At 35.5% G+C, this 26177-nt stretch overlaps 1 protein-coding gene across 4 annotated transcripts in view; it reads left to right on the top strand.

Moving 5' to 3' along the window:
- The window catches only part of LOC117337879 (heat shock factor protein-like), a 45415-nt gene that overhangs the window by 8008 nt on the left and 11230 nt on the right, over window positions 1–26177 (top strand). For 2 of the 4 annotated variants that reach the window (XR_004534908.1, XM_033899019.1), the window contains exons 2-10: window positions 12733–12841; window positions 13356–13486; window positions 14736–14860; window positions 15376–15451; window positions 17391–17570; window positions 18152–18364; window positions 18579–18760; window positions 20318–20377; window positions 22176–22281. Coding sequence is in view for 3 of the 4 variants with exons in the window: in XM_033899019.1 (XP_033754910.1) it covers window positions 12733–12841; window positions 13356–13486; window positions 14736–14860; window positions 15376–15451; window positions 17391–17570; window positions 18152–18364; window positions 18579–18760; window positions 20318–20377; window positions 22176–22281 (1182 nt within the window). In the remaining variant the exon portion in view is untranslated. The remainder of the gene's footprint in view (window positions 1–12732; window positions 12842–13355; window positions 13487–14735; window positions 14861–15375; window positions 15452–17390; window positions 17571–18151; window positions 18365–18578; window positions 18761–20317; window positions 20378–22175; window positions 22282–26177) is intronic. The other 2 variants (XM_033899020.1, XM_033899022.1) reach the window with 2 other exon arrangements.

The following is a 26177-nucleotide window of genomic DNA, read 5'->3' as shown; positions in this document are numbered from 1 at the left end:
CTGTTATGATAAGAAATTAGTAAGATGATACTCGTTGTATTTGGCCCGTTATAATAGAATATTAGTAAGATGTTACATGTTATATTAATATGGCCCGTTATAATAGAAACTTATATATGTCCCTGGTTTCGGTAGCACTTGTTAATTCACAAAAGTTTATTCAGCACTTACATTATTGTTGTCTAATTCGCATTTATTGCAGGTACGTGTTCACGCGTTTCTATATTTTCCTATATGGCGTCTCTGATGTAATGTCACCGAATCAGTCCGTGTTTTTTTTTCGTTTTGTTGTTGTTGATTTTGTTTACATTAGTTTACTTACGATCAGTCCATGATTTTATGATTCTTACGTAAGTTAAAAACCTGAAATAAAAGACCCGGTAAAGAAGCTAACATTGTCACACAGGTAAACACCCGGGGCTATGACCTGGCAGCGGTCGCTATGACTACGCACAGTGTCAAGCGATAGTCTGTACAGCTGTCGACACGGTTGACTTAACCGGGCATCGTCCGGATTACTGGGTGAATTTACTAATGAAAAGTACGTTCCATTCCCAAAGTAGGGTTCCGGAAACGGAATCCGAATTTCCAGACTGGTGAGTACAAATAACGTTACGGAAATCCGTTCCCGTGCTATTCCGTCCGGACTGTGAGTTTTCCAGACTATCGGCGTCCGGATTATCGCGGGTCCACTGTACCCTGATTGAAAATAGTGGCAAAATGGGATCCATTGATTTTATTCACACGATAACTTAGCATAAAAGTCGAAAGGGAAAGTGTTTTTCTGTTAATGAAGATATTTTAACTAGAATCTTGATACCTATTAACGCATACTTATTACAAAACCTGAATTTTGGCAACTTCTTTTGCAAATTAATCTATATCTGACATAACATCTTGTGAATATTTTTTTTTTTTTTTTGTTGTATTTTTGGTTTTTCAATCTCTATCACTGTGTGTGCATGTACACTATTGGACAATACATGAAGTAGCACACACCATAGAGACTCCCCGGACGGTCAAAGCTTCCGACAAAACCTTACAAATACTGTATACTGTACCTCGTGGGAACAGTGACATCCTTTACTGTCTGTCCAGTGTAACCGGTTGCTTAGACCCGGGGCAGTAAACGGACAACCATAGGAACACATATCAACACATACACCAACAGAAATTAAACTGTTTACACAATTTTTTTTCTCTCACTCCTTTTATTTTTTTTTAATATGCACAAAATATATTTCTATACTACATCTTGTTGATCTTCTTAGCCCTGATCGCCCTCCCACGACAGTAACACACTAACATGTTTTTGGGGGCCGATTTGGGGTAGAATTTTGGCCCCATTTCCCATGGTAAAATTGGATATTTTTCCCAATCCGACCAGTTAAAATTCCCAATCGAATGATCTATAAAACAATTGTCTTTATGAATGCGGATGGTGCCGTCCCGTTTTTTTATTTACCAAAAGCCCCAAGGCCTTCAGGTATACAAGATATATAACATTAAACAAATACTGAGGTGTACAGGAGAGTGTTGCATACATGTACATGAAAATTGTTCGATATATAATCAACACTAATCAATTTTGTCTTTTGCTAGCCAAGTAGAGATATTTACCTTTTGACAACTCTCTAACATTATTAACAGATAAGAGTTGGATTAATTAATAAAACCGGTGGTCTTTTGTAGTAACATTGCTTTATATATTTTACCCTCAGATCTGTATATAATGGACATACCAAAATAAAATGAAACTATGGACCCGTCGTCATCCAATTTCCAGTTCCTGAAGTAAAATCTATGACACTTCTGATTATCAACCATACCTTTTTTTCCCCGGTGGCATATTTCATTCAAAATAATAATAAGAAACTATCAATAATCATTGGATTGCATGTCCGTCGCAGATAATCCTATTACCCGTACACTTCATTGTATCCGAGAGGATGATGTAGACTAACCTACAATAAAAGTACCAATCTGTAGTTACTGCTAACCACATTTACCTCAATCCGGGACGTAGAATTTAGTTCACTTTTATCATGGAATTCTTTACAATACCGTTAATGTAGTAGTCTGATTGTTGTACCAAACAAATTTCAATACAATATCGCGCTACCGCACTATTTCACAAAATATAACTCGAGAAAAAAAGCACACAAACGTTCCCAATCACAGCGCCATCTATTGAAGGTGAAAGGTCATCCAAGACAACGCGGATAGTCCGTACATGCAGAAGTCATGCAAAACAGTAAAATGATATCTACAATGTATTGTCGTTTAAAATCGAATAATCCAGTAGAATCTATTACAGTTTCAGCAAAATATAAAGTCTAGCGCACACAACTCGGCCGAGATTCACGTGTCACACCTACGTAACAGTTTTGGTGCTCTCGATCTGCTATCAATACACAGACACATATGCCGAGATTTCTCCGTTGTAAGTGAAAACAAAAACCGTAATAAAACTTTGTGTGGGACATTTTAATAATTCCGGTAAATACATCTCTCAGAAGATAGTCATACGGTTTTACAAGGTGATTTTAATTCACTTAGCAGCACATCTAGATACCTACCGATATGTACCCACAGCAAACGCAGCGCTGAATCGGGGACGACGTCCCCGGCTGCACATCAAAGGATTTTGATTTCAACTAAAAAAATAATGGATGGAAATGAAAACAAAACAACCATAAATCAGTTGGTTCATATACATTTAATAATTCCATGGTCGTCAAGAGCTATGGCTCAGCTAAACTTAGTGTGTTCCCACGTGTCACACCTACGTAACAGTGTTGGTGCTCTCGATCTGCTATCAACACACAGACACATATGTCGAGATCTCTCCGTTGGAAGTGAAAACAAACACCGTAATACAACTTTGTGTGGGACATTTTAATAATTTCGGTAAATACATCTCTCAGAAGATAGTCATATGGTTTTACATGGTAATTTTGATTCACTTAGCAGCACATCTAGATACCTACCGTCAGATATGTACGCAGCGCTGTATCATCAAAGGATTTTGATTTCAACTGTAAAAATAGTGGATGGAAATGAAAACAAAACAACCATAAATCAGTTGGTTCATATACATTTAATAATTCCATGGTCGTCAAGAGCTATGGTTCAGCTAAACTTACAGCGCGTTCACTGTATGAAGCCTTTACTTGCCATCGTCACGGGGCACGTTTGACACACAGGTGAACGCGCTCAGCCGTGACGAGGCCATCGGCAAGTATTCTGAAACAGATGAACGATTTATAGTTACTAGCGGTCTACTTTTACCAATTAAACCAAATTATATATAATTAGTGGTAATTACTAAATTGTACTGGAAAGAATAAACAGCTAGTGGTAAGAGTGATAAATCCGTGGAAAGACTATTAAAGCAGTGGTAATAGGAAACATTTTGCGGAAATATAAAAAATACAGTGGAAACTACTAAAAACCTCTGGTAGGTTAAGCCAAAAGTGGTAGGAATTTCCACTTTGGCGAGCGAATTTCCACTTTTCTAATCCCTAGTGACAGGCGCCAAAGTTATATAAACTAACCCAATTAGACAACACCGCAGGTGGGCGGAGTCACGGATAGATGATCTGTCATGCCAGATGATCACTTGTCTCAATGATTGTTACATTCAATATTAATGCATTAATTGATCACTTAGTAATTGTATGTATGTATTCATGGTTATGATGAATAATGAGTGTTTGTAAGTATTTATTTTTCAGGTTTCAAATTTGAAATTCTGTAATTAACATATCCCACGGACAGTGAAGTGATCTCCAAGGCTGGATTCAGTATCAAAATACATCGATATATATACACTCGTCCCATTGCAATAAAATGTTGCACGATGTTAGATATAAGTACAATTTGTATGTTGCAGAAAAAAAAATAAACAAAACATATTAATGAACGAATTCCTTGGCGTGTAAAAGTCACTGGACACCGATATATGTATTTAATTCTATACAATTTTTCATTAAAAGGACGTCAATTTCATTTGAATAATTTTTGTAAGATGGGTACGACTTCGCCTATTTCTCTGGGTACGAGTCCGCCAATTTTAGGTACGATTCCGCCAATTTAGGGTACGAGCTTCTATGAAACATACATATACATTTACTAGCACCGTGCCAGAAGTGTAATTTTCTTTTTTATGCATTTTCCACCTTTCATTTAGTGTAAACTTTTATTCTTTCATACAGACAAGACAAAATACAACAAATATCGCTTCAAGACTGAACAGGATATGGACTGTACCTTTACTGAGGAACGATAACGTTTCAGAAAATATATCAAGTACAATGAATATAACTCTTGTTGCATCAATAATTTATTCTATTGCGCGATAGTTTCAAAATATGGACGATGTATACCATTTCACTGCCTAAATCTTCTGCTGGATTTTATATATACAAAATGAATAAATGTACTTTGTATCTATTGTGATTGTTACCATGCCGCTAACGATTGCTCTTTCTCAATGTTAATAAAATGAAAATATAGATTTTCAAATCAATCATATAGCAATTAAAAAAAAGATAAAGACTTTCCGTGAATACAGCATCCAGATGTGAAAAATTTAGAGGATATTGTTTACACTGACTCTATCTTTGTCTCTATGTTCAATAATTAAAAGCTATTGACGCTATTAGCTTTATTATTATCTAATGATTAAGAAATGATTAACGATGATTCGTGTATTGTTGCAAGATATACAACGAGGACGAGGATATTTTGCAATTAAATTAATAACTCTGCAGAGGATATTTTGCAATTAAACTAATAACTCTGCTTATAACATTAATGTATTACAATGGCCTTACAGACATAAGGGCGTGATATTCTGCAAAGGTAAGTGTGTTTACTCGTGTAACATACAGGTTACGGTATAGTGTACAGGTGACCGCTCCAGCGTCTGACCGGGTCCACCCAGCCAAACTCGGTCAGTCGTCACTGATGTGTGTTTGTGTCCATGTTTCTGGTAACATATAGGTTATGGTACATGTATTTTACAGGTCTTCTAGAAGAACTCGCGCCGTGGGAAGTTCGGTTAGGGGATAAACTTCACTGTTTAAAATGATAATCTCAAAGAAAACAGTAACCACATGTGTCCATGTAATTAACAATGGGTGACTGGACAGGTGTAAAAGAAGACTGGCACTTTCGGAGTGAAACGGAGGAAAGTAACTCTTAATGATGATAATTGCTGTATATTTAAGGAAATCCAAAGGAAGAACGCTGTTATTTTTTTTATATAGTTTGCATTATTATCGTATTTTCTTTCTCTGTATACCTTTTTTGGTAAAGGTGTTGAGATGAGATGCATCGGGATAAGTACAAACTCAAACATATGTTATCCCCATATAAAAGTGCTACCGAAACCAGGGACATATAATTTTCTATTATAACAGGCCATATATAACATGTAACATCTTACTATTTTGTTTATTATAACGAGCCGTATACAACATGTAACATCTTACTAATTTTCTTTTATAACGGGCCAAATACAACGTGTATCCTCTTGCTAATTTTCTATGATTACGGGTCATTAACATTAAAAATTGAATAATTTTCTATTTCAACGGGTCGTTGTAGCACTTGTTCATGAACGATTAGTAACTCCCAGACAGGATTCATAGAGTAAATTTTCAACATCGTGGTTATGTGAATGAGCCAAATTTTTGGTTAATTATTCTATAGGCAAACTTTTGAGATACGAATTTATTTTGCTTGTAGGGAAAACGAAACTCACTGAATTCCAAAAATATATCTTCGGAACTTTTTTGAAGTGCATGGAAACCTAACGTGTGAACTCACAAGTAATTATCGGCATGTGCCGATTAGAACCTGAACGCCAGAAATCACAGACACCTGTGGTGCAGTGACAGGTGTTATAAGCTTGTGGACCGTAATTTCTCACCTGGTAATTGTTTAGCGGTATACTAACCAACCCAAACTTGAGGATTCGTAATTCTCCGAACATGCTGGTATATTTTTTCTAATTCCTGTTTTAAGAGAAGACATGACTTGCGACACACGAATGGAAAGTAAAACACAAGGATCTCAATCACTTCACGATAATTACACAATTACTAAAAGAAAAGAAAGATAAATAAATGAAAAAACGAAATAAAAGGAAAAATACACTTTAACCATTGCGAGTTTAATAATTTTAGTATTAATTATGATTAGTCACGATGAACTAAATTGTATGTTTTTTATCACACGAAAAAACGGAACTAAAATTATGGTTTTAACAAGTCTCTGTGATATGTACCTGTACGTATTGACCAATACTATTATAATTGTTGCCAAGCACTTTTATATAATTTCACTTTCAACGATCGTATATAAATTATATCTTTCTCAAGCATTTAATCGTCGGTAATCCCTGGGACCATGACATGTAACATAAGGGATAAGATCTGTATGATTATAAGCAAGTTGTAGGCTCAAACACTGGTTTTCATACGGAAGAGATACTAGTCTGTTGTAGATCATGATGAATCTATATAAAATATAATTTTCTGAATTAGGTGTCCTTCATGACTAAAAGCGGGTTTTGCATAGATTATAATGCATAAGTTTACAGTATGTGTGTATCGTCTCACAAACCAGAATATCCAGAACTGTTGTATTTTAAAATGACACATTATTTTATTTAAATAATGTTGATGCCGTGTTCCTTTTTATAGAAATGAGTAAGACATAACCAATATACATTTATTTATGATTGACCGATTATCAGATCGTGTATAACATCTGTATTTCCCTGGTATAACACATCAGTCTGTGTTACCCAAGCGGTCATTTCAGAGTCCATTTCACAACAAATTAATCTCTTAAAAGCTCAAATTGATATTGTTGGATTCCAAGTTCTTGTCAGCAATATTCACCAAATTCATCAACCCTAAATCTCGTATCCAGATCATATGTGAAAAGAGAATAAAATGAAGTTGAATTTGAATCTTCAGACTGGTCTGTGTTACTACTGTCCACACTGTCTATACTGCAGGCCACCATTTCAGTTACTCCGTTAAACCTGTACATCAATCAATCAAACAAAAAACGATGGTCTATTATAATCTGAAATTCTAATCTGAAAGCAGCGCACACGATGTTTTGTCAGTGAACATATTAAATAAAACAGTCAATTGGTCATATATCTATAAGCCTGATCGACAGAAGAATTGATCTCGTAGCATTACAGCAGTGCTGCTACTGAAACATGTGCACAACATGTGTGTAAGGCTACCTCACGAAAAGTGGGTCCACACACCAAAAGTTAACTGACCCCGTCAGGCACAAGCTTTTCACCGAAGACCTCATCCCCGGGGCATTAATTAGAATATAATTAGCGGCAGTATACAGAACTCGGTGAATTTCGTAAATACCTGTTTACCTGGGAAGTGTCCAGTTGACCTGCTGACCTAGCGGTGTCCTGGGGCGTTGATTAATAAGTCGTTGACATGCCTGACTTGCCTATGATTTGTTGCATTGGCCAGTTTACCTGGGTATCTCACCTGTGCACAATATTATCGGTTTCATGAATAAAACAGATCACATGACACGTTAGTCTTTCTGTACAGACACTATGCAGACGAATCTGTATTGGTTTACTTGAGTAATTAATAGCCGTGGATATCGATATTATAAAAACATGTCAAAGTTATTATCAAAATACATGTCACCAAAGTTAAGTTCTTTATTACTTTAAGCCTTTCGGCTCATCCGTAGACATGTGAATATACATAATATAACAAAAGCATTGATTACTTTCGCACCACACTCACACCGACTAAAGACCTGTCCAAGTACCGGGCAGTCTTCATCCAGGCCGGAGAGAATGATGTAATGGACAGTACATCGGCTGAAATCAAAACAACCACCATTCGAATCTATGACGTTTTGATTGCCCAGGGAGTTAACCAAGTATGTTTCCACGTCATGATCGGACCTTCAACAAACGGGTTATTACACACCTGACTCTAAAGATGGAATTTGCCTTCTCCAACAGCAGATACTGCAGTAACAATGGAAGGAAGATATAAGTCAGTCGCTTTGATTCGTCTATAGCTACACTATAATGACGGCCCTTTTCAGGACCACCAAAAACACTCGAAAAACATCCAGCACTCGAATTTATGCAATAAAAACAACTATTATATATTTATTGCAAATGTTTATATATATAAAAACAATATATCAATTACCGAGTCGGTATCTATAATTGGGATAATTACGTCCACACATTACAGTTTCTGTAATGGCCGCCTTCCATAACATGATACGCAGGGATTCGAAATTCTATCAATACTCAAGGTTCATATTTGAAATTTCTTAAAACGTATGAGTTTTCTTCTGCTTGGGGATATAATGAAATATATGAGATATGTTCAGTGGCAAATGTTGTTGGGAACGTGAATTTTGGCGACTTTGAAAATTGACATAAATTCCACACATAGTTTCTGTAATAGCCGCCTTCCATAACATGATGCGCGGGGGTTCGAAATTCTATCAATACTCGAGGTTCATATTTGAAATTTGTTTAAACGTCTGAATTTTCTTCTGCTTGAGAGTATAATGAAAATCAAGTATGTAACTGTTGTATTTGTACTTATATTTGGGAACGTTATTTCAACATCGAAGCTCGTACTTTGGAACGACTTCCTAAAAACAGGTTGTGTCAAATTCGAATAATTCAAAGTTGTGATAAACGTTGTCCCGAACCCCTTTTGCCAACACCAAATCTTGATATTCTATATAAAAAGTGTTGCGTTGACAATTAAATACAAGTCCCCGTGGGGTTTACACAGGTCGACAAAAAGACACGACCGCCCATCTTACAAATTCCATGGTACGATTAAATACATTGGATACAAAATATCCGGGTTAGTAGTTGGACACTTATTTCTTTGTATATATATTGTTTGATAACATATACAACAAATGGAAGGGTTTTGCTTTAATAGCTGTTAAACGCAGTGTGTTGATAGGATATATCTTACCTGAAGACACCCGTTAATGGATAGGATCGTCGATCTGCTCCAGGTAAGCTAATGAATATAACTGCATATAGATATACTGCTGATGACTATTTTATTGATTAATGAGATGTACGTTTCTATTCTCGAACCCACTTGAAAATATGATGAAGAACAACGTCATTCTACCTGGGTCATGGAATACCTGAAAAAGAAGATTGAAACAGTTAATATAAACGTTGAATACTTTACCTGCTACTGTACGTACGTCATCTCCGATACGTCCCGGGTAAGTATAAATAACAAAATGCAATATACTGGCGATATAACAATTTAATTGTATCATTAAACATGTTTATCAATCATCACATGTGGTGACGGTTTCTTGAACACGTAATACAGCAACGGCGATACTTCTCAGTTATGGATATCTGAAACAGGAAGATTGACACAGTTAATACACAGTGATTACATATGGATCCCGCCCGGGTCAAGTATTATAAATAAATAACAAAATACGATGTACAGTAGCTAGTCAATGTAATCGGTTTATTGCTTCAATACACTTTCTCATATGAACACTTCACATTATACGGGGTAAATCATAACATGGGTATTTTTTTGACAACACCACCGCCGTATTACCGAAAACAAGTACATCAAATATCACGACAATATCAGTCGATCTCGGAGCAAGTAAACGGAATAGGTGGGTTGTGATTAATTACAGGCGTAATTACAATAGATAACGATTGATCAGGGGTAAAGAATAATGTCCAAATCCGAGAGCAATAAATGTTGCTTCCAGTAATATTTCCCGTTTGCAAGAACACGTATTTCTACCGTACGATACACGAGGTCGCGCGCGGTGTTGGACGTTTCATCGATCGATCGGTACAGGTAATCCTATACTACTTGTCGAGTGCGCTGATGCGTAACGATCCACGGCACTCTGAATTTAAAAACGGCATACTGAATTTAAAAACGACACACTGAGAATACTCAATTACACTTAAAATACTCACGCCACGTTGAAAACGCTCACTTTCACTGAAAAATTCAAACTCGCGCGAGTAAATTCAAGGTTTTAGGGTTACCAGTGTGTACTCTCACGAGACAGATCTATAAAGACACTGTATTAATTAAGTTAAAATAAGATTTACTGAAGAAGATCAAGAACCCTACTTTAAACATTATCTTCTAATGAATTATATAATTATGATTAGTCATTAACCATGGACAGACTTAACTTGCGATTGATATTTTCAACAATGCTAAAATGACATAATGATATATAGCTGTTATATTTTGCGGGGTTTTTATTTTTGCTATAATCGTTCCACTAAAATCTGCTAATTCTAAAAAAATACCAGCAAAATATTTAGCACAACGTTAAAATACACATGTTATGGAGAGTACTGTACATATAATTACTCTGTGAAAATATAAATCAACAATGTTACATAATTTTAAAGTACTTGTTAATTATATGTATAATCAATCAAAATGAAAAAAGAAGTTGGGATTTGAAACATATTCCGAAAGTAATATCACTGACCTGCTCAGAGATGTCCTGTATTAATAAATCAGATGTTAAAGTCATATTCAAGAGATATGATGTACAGTAATTACTTTATATTAAATACAGTGGTGATCACTGGAAAACTGTATGAACAACAGAAAACTGACCAAATCATACATGCTCTAATAATAGGCTAGACAAAATGCAATCCAGGTCAATTGATTGAATACACGTGCACCTCACTGAAATCACTTGTGCATATATGTCAAATATGACGACAGTCGGAATGGTGAATGGTGTATACAGTCAAACTTCGATGTTTCGAAGTTCAAGGGACTAACAGAAAAACTTCGAAACAGCGGGACTTTGAATTATTCATGGTTGACAATAGATCGATGTTTTCTTGATAATGACCATATACATGTATGTTAACGTTACATGTCCTCGGTGTCTTCGTGATGATCGTCGCCTGTCAGGCTCAAAAGTTAATTTATACCTCAGATCAAACACAACAAAATAAAAATACTTTTCATTAATTATACCTAAGCATTTTATTGATTAAACAAACTATGTATCGGTTACAAAACACTTATATCGCGTTTAACAGATAAAGCAAAAGAAGCTTACGTAAGTCGTTAGGCTTTTCTGCTAAAGTCACGTGCGGTTAAGTTATGTGCATATAAAATACGGAATGCCGATCGGTTGGAGAATGCATGATTGAATGACAAATAATCGATTTCCTTGGATATTTATGACATTTATGAGTGAAGACATTGCTAATTGTTTGTGTTTAAAATTGGTCCGCTTGTTTTATAGTTCCGTAAAATTTACTCACCGACCGCTGATTTCAATGGCGGCGAAGATTATCAGAGACGACTACCGAAATGTTTTATCGGAGTGATTAAATGTCATGGCTTCTAAATACACCTTTTATCTATCAATTTGGTCTGATTATTAATTAACCCCATGATCGGGAGTGACAACACACGCTATCGTTATCCCTATTGTCAGTCAGGGCATCTAGGGGAGAAGTGTGAAATCTTGCCGCGGGGGTCACGACCAACACCTGTCCAGTGGTCAGTACAGGTAAACTTTTGTTCGAATCATGAGATGTCAATTACCTATGACATCATAGCTAATGGGCCATGAAAAAAGTTCGATACATCGAAAACTTCGATTTATAAAAATTCGAATCATGCATAGGTTCGTTAGTAGCGTTATATAGTGAGGAAATTCGGGACCAAGCAAAAAGTTCGATACAGCGAGAAATTTGAATCAACGAAGTTCGAATCATCGAGGTTTGACTGTACATGTATATACAAGACATATTGACAAGCTGTGTACCCATTCCATAATAGATTTGTCCTCAAACAATAATTATAATACAAAAGAAAACTAAAATAATGATGAGCGAAAATGATATTGATATATATATATACAACAGATCCGCAAATTGTAGGAAGCGGTGTACAGCGAAATTTAACCCCTGCAAGTATGTTCTTGAAAACAAAATTGTGAAATATTGCCCCGCAAATGTAAAGCAATATACGATATAGTACATTGTTATGCAGACATGACTAGTAATTTTTATTGTACTACTTTTAATTAGCATGCTGCCTCATCATATGTACTGTATGTGATTCTCAGGCATCAAAATTAGTTTGCATCCAGCAAAATTCAGTGCCTTTGTTAAAATTACTGCACATAAGAAATGGATGTATAAACTTAAAATGAGTAATTAACTTCTTTAATTTTAAGAACTTTCTTGTTATCCTATATATACTACTATCTGTTTTAATTTGCTGATATTGAACACACATTTATGCATTTTGATTGCTTACTGCTGGTCCCGACATAGAAAATTGCAGGTATTATCAATCTTCATTTAATTTAATTTTTTCAATGTAGTTAGAATATATATATATAATAACAAAAAAAGAAACAATTCCCCATTTGTTAGTAAAAAAGATACCTGTATTTTCATAATTATCATGAGAATTGAATTCTTTTACCACGAAAAAAAAAATTAAACAGTACATGTATATGTGTAACTGAAAAGGACTTTCCTCTGGACCAAAGACCATATTATAAACATGATGTCTGATAGCTATATATCACTGGTACCATATATATATATACTGACAGTATATATCTGGACAGGTGAGACAATGGTTTCCTATATTATTCTAGACATGTTTCTTTTTCCAGACTGGGAACAGCTTCCATGTCTATGATCAAGCAAGGTTCTCCAAGGAAATTCTACCCCTCTACTTCAAACATAGCAATATAGCTAGCTTTATTCGCCAACTCAATATGTGTAAGTGTCATTATTGTTGCCTGTGATTCTCGACTAACAGACTTGTGTGAAGTATATTGTTATATGCTGTGAAATGAATGGAAGTATTACATATAAATGTACATGTATCATTTATAAGCTGTAGAAGTACTTTTTTAAGAGGAGTAATTATATAACATTTTCAAGAGATTGAGGTCAAAGGATACTTTCAAGAGTACACAGTGTTTTTTTTTAGGTTCAAAATTGAATGAATTAATTAGCATATTTGTGTTGGCTTTTATATGCCTGTCAAAATGTAATGAGAGTATCATGGTACTGTAAAGCATCAACAATCTTTTGAAAGAGAGTGTCATGATCATGATTTTTTTTAAATACAAATACGTTGATGACATTGACTTAAAATCATATTACAATTTGTAAAATAATTAATTTGGGAAAAAATTGTCTTGAAATACGTACATATGTGTATATATGTACGTACAAAATGAATGATTTAATTTATAGTCTGCAATAACTTTTGTGTTACATATGACAGATGGTTTCCGTAAGGTGGTCCATATTGATACTGGTTTGAAGACTGAGAAAGATGATGTGGAATTTCAGCATTCATTCTTCATTCGGGGCCAAGAACACTTGCTGGAAAACATAAAGAGAAAGATCAGTGGGGTAAGAGTATATCATTTATCAGTGAATATTAGCCGTTACATTAAGAATCTATAGAAATGAAATGAAAATATAAAATAACTGTCCTTCAGCACTTCCATTTTTAGTGATTATCTCACAATACAAACTTTCTGAAACTTAATGGTGTTGTGCTATATGTATATGATTTACCTAATTTTATGCATAATAGGGGTTTAGAATGTTCCTGAAATCAAGGTCCCTGTTACTAAAGATAGAACTGAGTGTATACGGTCAAAATTATGCCTTATAAGCTTAAGGTCATAAATGACCTAATGTCAAGGTCAAGGTCACTGTTACAAATCAAAATATATACCAGCAGGAATGTACTGTCAAAAATACATCATGTAAAGCCATTTAACAAAACCAGATTTTCTAAAACTTTACATGATGATTCACTCTAGATCTGACATACAGATTTGTGTGGACATCATTCAAGGCCCAAAGGTCATGGATCCAATTCAAGGTCACACTTGATCACTGCTGAAATAAAAAAAAACTGGATTAAAAACAGGATACTACTATATTGCCATCAGTTGCATGATTCAATATGTATTGTGATAAAGGCTGGTGACCATTAGATATCACAATACATAAAAGTACATTATATTTATCTACTACAGATTTTTCACAGAGTTCTGTTATGACATATGGGTGCATAGGTATGGAATATTGATAAGAAGCTAGTCTCATAATCTCTTCATTTTATTACTTCAAAAGCTAATTTAGAGATAAAAACCAGCAAAAGAAAAAGCACAAAAAGAATTTCATTATAGAAAAATATGTTTAAAACTAAAAAAAAACTTTTAGAAAAAATGTGTAAAATTAAACTGATAATTATGATTACAAAGCATAGAGCATGTTTATTAAGATTTGTATCAGTATTCGATTATAAATCTTCGGGCAATAACTTACTTCATCACTTTTTGTTAGCACACACCTGTTTTTTCTATGCATCACGAATCCAGAAAACTCATGATTCAAGTTTTGCCTTTGAAACAGTGAAAGGTTAATTTAATGTTAAGCGAATAGATATTTAGTTCCATAAAAAAGAGAGAGTGAAGGTTTGTTAAAAGACGTTTTGTCAAGGCAGTGGAAGTTATACACTGAAATTAGTATATTTCAATGTACTAGTAATTAAAGGTGTATTAGATTGATGAATCTGCAAAAAAATGTATGTAAAATGTTGTTTATGTGTTAGCTAATTATGTCATATTGTTAAATTTACCAACAGGCAGTGCCAATAGTGAAGACTGAGCCCCAAGCTGTGCCAAATAATGTGGACAAAGTTCTGACAGATGTTGTGGTCCTCAAGGGCAGGCAGGATACGCTGACAAATCGACTGGATACAGTCAAAAGGTTACTTATAATGATTCTGTCATAATTACAGAGTTCAACATTGAATTGGGATACAGACTTCACTTGCCATTCTAAAAAAAATCAGAATTGAAAGTTGTTCACAATAAAAGTGAAATATGGTATAATGTTATGTATATATGAGTTTAAATTAAAAGAGTATAAATATCAAAATAATACATTTTTAGATTCAATATCATACATTAACTTATCAATATTTGAAGATTGTCAATATTATATTCCTAGTTTTGCCAGTGAGTATTGCCAGTTCACTCTGACTCCATTTACATTAACTACCTACATAATTTGACAGGATTTTTTTTCTAAAAAGGAAACTGACATAGGTACATAGATTGTATAAACTGTGAAGTAGAATTTTATCAAGTTTACCTATTATCCACAGACGATATAACCTAACAATAACCAGTCTGACACTAGTTGTTATAGGAAGATCCCATGGTTCAGACCAGTCTTGTCCTTCTCTGTTTACAATATATCAAACTATTGCATATTTACAGAGAAAATGAACTCCTATGGAGAGAGGTGGCTTCCCTCAGACAGAAACACATCAAACAACAACAAATCGTAAACAAGGTCAGTATTGCAATATAATATGCTGTAGATTTAACAGACCAGAAGAATTGTTCAGTTATCTTAAAATGAACAAGCATGACAATTTTCAATAAAAGATCTGTTTTTTTTAAGGTTTTTAGCTCACCTGCCGAAGGGCAAGTGAGCTTATGCCGTGGTGCGGCGTCCGTCGTCCGTCCGGCCGTCTGGCGTCAACTTTTTCATTCAAACAACTTCTTCTCAATAACCAAAAGGCCCAGGGACTTGATATTGGGCATGTAGCATGCTGGGGTGAAGGGCTACAAAGTTTGTTCAAATAAATGACCTTGGCCTTCATTCAAGGTCACATGGGTCAAATAGGCTATAATCTTCAAACGACTTCTTCTCAATAACCAAGAGGCCCAGGGACTTGATATTGGGCCTGTAGCATGCTGGGGGGGAAGGACAACAAGGTTTGTTCAAATAAATGACCTTGACCTTCATTCAAGGTCACATGGGTCAAATAGGCTATAATCTTCAAACGACTTCTTCTCAATAACCAAGAGGCCCAGGGACGTGATATTTGGCCTGTAGCATGCTGGGGTGAAGGGCTACAAAGTTTTCAAATAAATGACCTTGACCTTCATTCAAGGTCACATGGGTCAAATAGGCTATAATCTTCAAACGACTTCTTTTCAATAACCAAGAGGCCCAGGGACTTGATATTGGGCCTGTAGCATGCTGGGGTGAAGGGCTACCAATTTTGTTCAAATAAATGACCTTGACTTACATTCAAGGTCACAGGGGTGAAATCGGCTTAAATCTGTAAACAATAATTTGGCGATAGCCAAGAGCCTCCAAGACCTGATATTAGGCCAATAGAATGCTGGAATGAAGGACTAGAAAATTTTCAATATGAATAAAACTAGCTTACAATGATATTTGAATAAAGAGGTAATCAACATAGTATCTTTAGAAATGACCTCAATCAACTTCAAAGTTGCTGTAGAGCCAGGTGAGCGATACAGGCCCATTGGGCCTCTTGTTTAAATTTCCCATTAAAAAATATTCTAAATATGGTATTTTAGATTTTTTAGGTGCTGTGGAACAGCCACTTAAAGCGATCATCACCAAATTCCTCTTAAACGAATTCATATGGAACACTCGGGGGAATCAAAATATTGCTTATTTCTATGATAGATCCCGATGAGTTCAGGATGGGACCGTAGATCATTCTTCACCAAAAAAAACTAACAACACACTAAATTATCTTATCTCCTTCTGCGAAGTATATTTGTGATTTAGTAATATGACTCACGCTTTTATATGTTTGAAGGCATCTGTTTAAGATAAATAAATTATAGATAACAGTTAAAATAATACACGATGAACTGTTTATCCCTGAGTATTTCAGACTATTTTCTGTGCAAATTATTACGCTTGCTGCCAGGTTTATGCCAGGGGAGGTAACTTAGATCAAAGAATACAAGGAGAGAAATATAACAGTAGATTTAAAAATTTAAAAACAGTAGATTTAGCAAAGTAAAAACTTTGGAACCAAAATATACTTGGAGAGTAATTCACAAGAATCTTATATGTAGAGTATCGCATTGTGGTTTATCAAGAAACATGATGGACATCAAGGATCGATCAATTTAAGAATTAAGCTTAATTATAGTATGCCAATTCAAATGAGGTTTAAAAACGTAATTCTTCACTGTTCATCACAACTTTTACGCAACCACAGCCTTTTTAAAGTAAAATAAAATTCCTTAAAATGACGTAAGATAATCATCAGTAAAACATCAAGGAATGCACTTAAAAAAAAAAATATCTTCTTATTTTCTGCTATTTTATATTTGTATACTACTTGCTTTTCTCCTTTATTTCGATCCCTCATGCACAGCACCAATGACTGACCTTGGCATTTTGATTTATATCACCCAATAATTACCACATTAAGGGATGGATTTTAATTTTGCAGTTGATTCAGTTCCTGGTACATATGGTTGGGGGTAACAGAGGTTTGTCAGGGATGAAGAGGAAGATGGGTATGTCCCTGATGATTGGTGACACTGAGGAACCCTCAAACAAAGTAGCTAAGTACAGCAAGAGTATGCAGTCTGTACCAGCCAAGTCCGCACAGAATTACTCGGTACAAAGCGTAGGTATTTTGTATTCAGAGGAATTGTGTTCACCAGAAGTGCTTCATGCAGTTCTATAAGACCTCAAGGATGTTTTAATTTTGTTAAAAAAATCAAAATCAAAAAGGAAAAAAATTGTGGGTTGATTTATTTATTACCTGCTCTTGTTTTATTTAAATCCAGATATGAAGCTATAATTGGCTACTGAAGAATTTATCCTTAGCTGAATCTTTCTCCTTTTAATATTTCATCAGTAAGTGAAATTATTTGAAAGTGAATTTAGACTTTTGAAATAAAGCCTCAATAGATGAAACAAAAGTGTAATATTGATGAACAATACTGGTACTAACAAATTAAATAACACCCAGAACAACTTCACTTTCTTGACATATATTTTCTGTGTGGTCTCCTTAACATTTAAGCAGTATGTTATAATTTTGTAATTTGTAATGTTGATTCGTATGAATGTACTAGTACTTATACCACATCAGATGAACATGTTAATCTAATCTGTGGTATACATACAGAGGAAATATCCAAAATAATATAAAAATGAAAATAATTTGAGATGAAAATAAAAATGTGTATCTTTTGTCTCCAGCCCCCATCCGAATCAAATGACTTTGTTGACCAGGGCTCGGGTATCATTATTCATGATGTGACGGACATGGTCAAGAAGGAAAATGTATCGCCTGCAGTCCCAGTAGGTGTGTTCAGAAACGCAAACACCGCCCAAGAACAGGCCAGTACATCCACTCTCGGGAAGTTTGTCATGCCTGAGGGTTTGTCCCTGCCTGATGATGTCACAAACTTGGTATGTCACCCACACAATCTTACTTCAAGCTGCTTTTAGTTTCTAGAGACATTTCTTATATGATTGCAGATCAAGCATTGATCTATTTTGCTATTTAATTTATTAAAACCTGTTTTATCCAAGGACTACTTCAGTAATGACCTGTATAGTAAGTTAAATGATCCTTTGACTCTTCAAAGTTTTAACATTATAATCTCACTATTTTGTTTTGCAGCATTCTGATCTGGTTGATAACATTGATATGTTTACTGAGGGAATGTATCCTGACATAAGTGAGATTGTGTCCGAGACACCAGCAGAGGAAAATCAGAAAAACATGGGGCAGGCTAAGTCAGATGGTGCTGCAGGGGAGATAAATTCGTCACCACGCAGCATTGCAGTCAACCAAATCTCCAAGTGGGTTGTACACATGGATATGTGATATTACACAGCATGAAATTTAATGCCAAGTGTATTTATGACCTTTATAGCAAAGGAAATGGCATTTGTTAAATTTTACAAAAATAATTTTGTGCAGAATGGTTTATTTCTTTTCTCAGATTATGTCCCAATTTGCTAAGGAAATAATATAATTTTCCCATGAATGTATTTGATGATAACTGGGTGTTACTTGTAGCATTCTAACAGATGGCCCATGGTGTATGTTTAAAAAATTGAAAAGGTTTTTTGGGCTTTTGCTATGGCTTACTTAGTGTTGCTCATCAGAGGTGAATGAAATTGTTCACCTTTTTTCGTTGTGGTATGATAATGACGGAGCATATAGTGGTACCCAGGCGATAAAAAGCTTGTGTACTAAATATTTCATAAATCTTCCGAAGGATTTGGTGCTTCATCTTCACAGCGTATAGGACTGACTTTGGGTGTATCACTTCTGTAAAAGAAAAAAATAGAGATAGCTAATAATGTTTCTAAATGTTCATAGTGTTCAGGACTGGATGTGGGTGTATCAGTTTGTAAAATATTGGAGATATAGCTAAAAATGTGTCTAAAATTGAATGTTTTTGTTATAATTGAAGATGGCACAACTTCTTATTATGCAATAATTGCTATATATTACATATTTGTGATTAATATATTAGAGCAGATAATAATACTATTCAAAATTACAATGTAATTTGACGGCACACAATGTTGATTTGATAGTAACATTGTTATTACGGTACTATTCTAGAGAGCGATGTGATGCTACAAAAAAACCAACAGTTATCAAATGATTATTATGACATCAAATTCCATTGTGTCTGTAAAAACAAGTCCTTTCTTACTGCCTTGCTGAACTGCTCAAATCGCTTTTCATCCATGGTCTGACATCTCAATCCTAGTCATTGATCATTGTAGATCCTTATCGGAAAGAACATATTGATGGAGCTATTTGTCAAAAAAAAAAAATGTTTGTGATTGAATTTTGTATGCATGATCTCTTTGATTCTTCTTTATCTGTGCTCCAAAATGGAAATAATTATGATGAGGAAAATTTTGCATGTGAAGTTTGTTACTGCTATTAAAGGGGGTAACAATGACATTTGCTGTGCATGATCTCGAGGGTATTTGTGCACCTTCCAATTTTATGCTGAATGTGGAAAATGATATAGCAAGCAGGCAGCCATTCTGAGATTTACATTAGAAATTTGTTACCACTTATATTAGCTTGCTTGCCTGTCTGATGTCATTTTTTCCATGCAAACAACTTCTCAAAACGCCAGGTGTCAATTTTTCCATTTAAATAACTTCATCTCAAAAAGCCTGGTGTCAATTTTTCTGTTTAAACAACTTCTCAAAAAGCCTATTAAAACCCTCGGGAATTTTTGTTTTTGTATTGTAAACACATATTTTGTTCGTGTTGAGTTATATCTTTTCCCTTTTTATCACCGAGCTTGATGTTTGAACGCCTGTAACTGTGCTGGTCCTAAAGGTACTGGAATGGTGTGGTAATGTTTATGTGTTTCTTTGCAGCAGCTCTAATGTTGCCCAGCAAAATCCTCCCGTCCACTCACTCAGTAGACAGCCTTCTTTGTAAGTGTGCCAAAACACGATGAAGGGGGTAGTTGGGACTCCTAAATTCAGTATTATTGACTTTTTATACACTTTACTATATCCATGCATGTCTTAATCATCTGTGGACATGGACACGTGACAAAACTATACCAAATTTGTGGAGCTTCTAGAGTATGTTGTATAATAGTTGTTTAATTTTGCACTCTTACATTTATCAACTTTTCACTGAAATTGTAAACTTACATGGTGACCAAAAAAATTCGAATTTAAAATGATGTAGTGATCCTCAGATGCAATTGCTGATAAGAAAGTAAATACCCATGCCTGCTGTTGATATTATCAGCCACAGACATCAGAACTATCCCTAACTCTGAAGACTCTGCTAAAGTATCCCTCTGTACCATTTTTATACCCCCACTTTGTACAAGGGTTATATATTTTTAGCCCACCATCATCAGATGGTGGGCTATTCAAATCGCCCTGCGTCCGTGGTCCGTCCGTCCCTCCGTAAACAATTCTTGTTATCGCTAATCCTCAAATTTCATATGTATGTTCCCCTTGGTGCCTAGTTATGCATATTGCATTTTGAGACCAATCAGAAAATAACATGGCCGACAGGTAGCCATCTTGGATTTTGACAATTGAAGTTTGTTATCGCTATTTCTCAGAAAGTGCTGAAGGGATCTTTCTCAAATTTCATATGTAGGTTCCCCTTGGTGCCTAGGTATGCATATTGCATTTTGAGACCAATCGGAAAACAACATGGCCGACAGTCAGCCATCTTGGATTTTGACAATTGAAGTTTGTTATAGCCATTTCTGAGAAAGTACTGAAGGGATCTTTCACAAATTTCATATGTATATTCCCCTTGGTGCCTAGTTATGCATATTGCATTTTGAGACCAATTGAAAAACAACATGGCCGACAGGCAGCCATCTTGGATTTTGACAATTGAAGTTTGTTATCGCTATTTCTCAAAGTACTAAAGGGATCTTTCTCAAATATCATTTGTAGCTTGGCCTTGGTCCCAAGTTAAGCATATTTCATTTTTGGACCAGTTAGAAAGCAACATGGCCTTCAGGCAGCCATCTTGGATTATGACAATTGAAGTTTGTTATCGCTATTTCTCATAAAGTACTGAAGGGATCTTTCTCAAATTTCATATGTAGGTTTCCTTTGGTCTCTCGTATTGCATTTTGGGACCAGTCTGTCCTGAAAACAATCTGGCAAACAAACAGCCATTATCGCTTAATCTCAAATTTCTTATATAGCTAGGATTCCCTTGTTTGAAAAGTACTGGAGGGATGCTTCTCAATTTGCACAGATTAGTAAAATGAATGGAAAAGTAGGGAGAAGATCTATCTGACATAGCGTATAAAGATCATTCAATGGTGGGCGCCAAGATCCCTCTACTATGATTTATACAATGTATATATAGTTGGTTGAGTATTTATTAAATATTTACATGCATGGTTTTCATATCTTTTTTTAAAAAAAGTACAACATTTAAATGTCTCTTTTTTGTTTGAAATTTTTTTTTGTTATGATGTTTAAGTGCATGCACCTTAAGTTTTTATATATCATAATTAGGGAAGTTTGTGGAATTTTCAGGATTTTTTATGTTCAAAGGTGTTAATACATTTAATATTGGCAATTTTGTTATCTGTGAATAAATTCAGATAAAGTATTATCAAGATTGTTGAAAATTAAATTATTATTTGGTAGCTGTTTTTTTTTATTCGATACAGGTATGACTAAATGTATTTTGATTGGATACCTGTACAGTTTGTCCCTGTAATGCTGGTCTCTGTTTCAGGTCCGAGATGTCAGACCACCTGGACACCCTACAGTTTGATATTGATAACCTGAAGGATGCACTCTGTGGGGGTCAGTACAGCGTTGACCCTAGCTTCCTGTTGGGGGTAAGTACTATTCGTATTCTAAATGTTATGCTATTGGGGCATTTGGTATCTGGAAAGTATAGATCAGTACGTATACTCATCTAGGATTAAAACATGGTGTACAAATCTTAGAAAATACTTAACACAGCAGACTCATTTCTATGTTTATAATCAAAAGACTTTGGAAATCTTTCCTTAATATAGCATTATAGGGAAATAGAAGGGAATAATACTTTGGAAATCATGCGTGGTATGGTACATTGTTATTTTTCTTGATTTTTCGTGCTCAACGATTGGTTAGAACTGCATCATGTGTATGTCAGTAAAAGTATATTGACTTGATAGAAGCAGAAAAGTTGGTAAAAAAAGTGTGTTGCACAGTTAGAATAAGGAATCCCCGCTGTATATCACTTTGAAGCTTGAATGGTGCATCTAAGTCCATCAGAGTCGAGAGCTCTCAAGACCTAGTTACGAAGCAACGCTCTTTTGGCAAAAAGGATAAAGTAGACATCAACAAATAGCTGAAAACATCATGATTCTCCTTGCTCATTGGAGAGGAAATTTAATCCATATTGGATAACTCGGATTCAGCCAATACCAAAAAGGCCACATTGATATGGTGAAATTTTCTTCCTCTGTACATGTAGGGACCGAATCAGAGAATGTGTTCAGTGCTACTACTTGCAATATTCCCATGCCAGCCCCAGTTTTTAGCTCACCTGGACCGAAGGTCCGGTGAGCTTATGCCATGGCGCAGCGTCCGTCGTCCGTCCGTCCGTCGTCCGTCGTCCGTCCGTCCGTCCGTCCGTCCGTCCGTCCGTCAACATTTGCTTCAAATCGCTACTAGTCATAAAGTTCTTATTGGATTTTGACCAAATTTGGCCAGAAACATCCTTGGCAGAATGGGAACAGATTTTGCATAAATGGTGGCTCTGACCCCCGAGGGGCCAAAGGGGCGGGGCCCAATAGGGGAAGTAGAGGTAATTCCTTTAAATCGCTACTTGTCATAAAGTTATGAATGGATTTCAACCCAATTTGGTCAGAAACATCCTTGGGGGAAGGGGAAAAGATTTTGCATAAATGGTGATTCTGACCCCCGAGGGGCCAAAGGGGCGGGGCCAAATATGGGAAATAGAGGTAATTCCTCTAAATCTCTACTTGTCATAAAGTTATGAATGGATTTGAACCCAATTTGGTCAGAAACCTCCTTGGGGGAAGGGGAAAAGATTTTGCATAAATGGTGGCTCTGACCCCCGAGGGGCCAAAGGGGCGGGGCCCAATAGGGGAAATTAAGGTAATTCCTTTAAATCGCTACTTGTCATAAAGTTATGAATGGATTTCAACCCAATTTGGTCAGAAACATCCTTGGGGGAAGGGGAAGAGATTTTGCATAAATGGTGGCTCTGACCCCCGAGGGGCCAAAGGGGCGGGGCCCAATAGGGGAAATAGAGGCAATTCCTTTAAATCGCTACTAGTCATAAAGTTATGAATGGATTTGAACCCAATTTGGTCAGAAACCTCCTTGGGGGAAGGGGAAAAGATTTTGCATAAATGGTGGCTCTGACTCCCGAGGGGCCAAAGGGGCGGGGCCCAATAGGGGAAATTAAGGTAATTCCTTTAAATCGCTACTTGTCATAAAGTTATGAATGGATTTTAACCCAATTTGGTCAGAAACATCCTTGGGGAAGGGGAAGAGATTTTGCATAAATGGTGGCTCTGACCCCCGAGGGGCCAAAGGGGCGGGGCCCAATAGGGGTAATAGAGGTAATTCCTTTAAATCACTACTTGTCATAAAGTTATGAATGGATTTGAACCCAATTTGGTCAGAAACATCCTTGGGGGAAGGGGAACAGATTTTGCATAAATGGTGATTCTGACCCCCGAGGGGCCAAAGGGGCGGGGCCAGATATGGGAAATAGAGGTAATTCCTCTAAATCTCTACTAGTCATAAAGTTATGAATGGATTTGAACCCAATTTGGTCAGAAACATCCTTGGGGGAAGGGGGAAAAGATTTTGCATAAATGGTGGCTCTGACCCCCGAGGGGCCAAAGGGGCGGGGCCCAATAGGGGAAATTAAGGTAATTCCTTTAAATCGCTACTTGTCATAAAGTTATGAATGGATTTGAACCCAAGTTGGTCAGAGATATCTTATCAGACCTTAGAGAGTCTGGACTTCATTAATCTTTAAAGCAGTTGGGATTCCCACACTATAACCATATATAGCATTGTTAGAATTTTACAAATAAAACAACTTGAATATGAACATTATTTCAACATTTGGTCTAATCCAACCAGGTGAGCGATACAGGCCCCATGGGCCTCTTGTTAATAATTGTGGACACATCACTGTAAACTACAATGTCTTTCAGGCACCGCAGAATAAGTGAAAATTGTGTAGATGGCACATCATTCTTAAAAGTAATGTCTCAATTTACCATGTTTACATTATAGAGATACAAAAATAAATTTTGTATTGTTTGAAGGTTCCATTTAAAAAAAATTTCAATCAAGAAAATTGAAAAAAATCAACGGTAGATACATGATTATATCGACCTAGAAAAAATATTAACTTCATCCTCAGTCTATATTTTCTCATAGGTTGATATAACCAATTGTATATTATTGTATGATAAGTATGTACAAGCGTAAAAAGAATACAGTTTTTTCTTAGGTCGATATAACCAATTGTATATTATTGTATGATAGGTATTACAAATTTTCTTCATTACCATAGTATCTTATCAGCAGTAAAACAATTTTTATCCTCAGTTGAAATTCCTAAATCAAAGCTTCAATATCCTTTGGTACCTTTGAACATAGAAGTATTTTTGAGGAAAAGAAAAGGATCCAGAGATTTCTATAACATTTTAATACAAAATAATATTACACCTACTGGGAAAGTTAAGTGGAATAAAGAGTTTGAACTGAATGATGCAACTTGGGCTCAAATATACAAAACTCCTTTCGTTGTCACTAAAAATACCAAACTACAATGGATCCAGTATAGGATTAACCACCACATTTTAACAACAAACTCTTTCCTTTTCAAGGCGCATCTTGCCATTACTCCTCGCTGTATTTTATGCAACGCAGAAACGGAAACAATAATACATGCTTTGTGGGAATGCCAAGAAGTACAAACCTTACTTGTTGGTTTCACAATCTTACTTGATGCTTTACTCATTCCATTTGCTTTTAATAAACAATCCTTTATTTTTGGATTGTTATCTCCAAACTCTATTTCCTACAAAGCTGACAACGAAATACTTCTTCTTATCAAACAATATATATAGAGTATGAGATGCCTCCACAAGTCCCTCAATATCAATAGTCTTATCAGCACTATAAAAGATTACTATAACTTGCAAAAATATATTGCCTACAGTCAGGGTGAAAGGGTACGGGAAAAATTCGAGAAAGAGTGGAAAAAAATGGGAAAAAATATCCAATCTCTAGTTTTTCTTGTATCAGTGTTTATTGTAATATTATGAAATGATTGTCACAGTTTCTGCCGATATAATATTTTTCATATACATTAACTTAGAAGTTTTATCCTGTATCATCCCAACAATCTCTCTCTCTCCCTCTCTCTCTCTCTCTCTCTCTCTCTCTCTCTCTCTCTTTGATAGGATGTGTAATGATTATATGTGTAATTTGTTTTGTTCATGTGTTTGTCCTTGTGTGTGAGGATATGTTTTTGTATCTGTGTGTGTGTTTGTTGTGAAGTGAGTCTGCTATATGTGTGCAAGAATGGGTGTGAATGTTTAGTAGAAGACGCATGTTCATGAGAAGGATGATGATGATGCATATGATGATAATGATGCATGATGATAATATATGATGCATGATGATAATATATACTGATAAGGATGATGTGATGATGATGATGCATGACATTGCATGATGATGATTAAGA

The sequence above is a fragment of the Pecten maximus genome, chromosome 11 (genome assembly GCF_902652985.1).
Source record: "Pecten maximus chromosome 11, xPecMax1.1, whole genome shotgun sequence".
NCBI classification, from domain to species: Eukaryota; Metazoa; Mollusca; class Bivalvia; order Pectinida; family Pectinidae; genus Pecten; species Pecten maximus.
The sequence above is the reverse complement of the archived record's forward strand: the minus strand, read 5'-3'. Positions and strand labels throughout refer to the sequence as shown.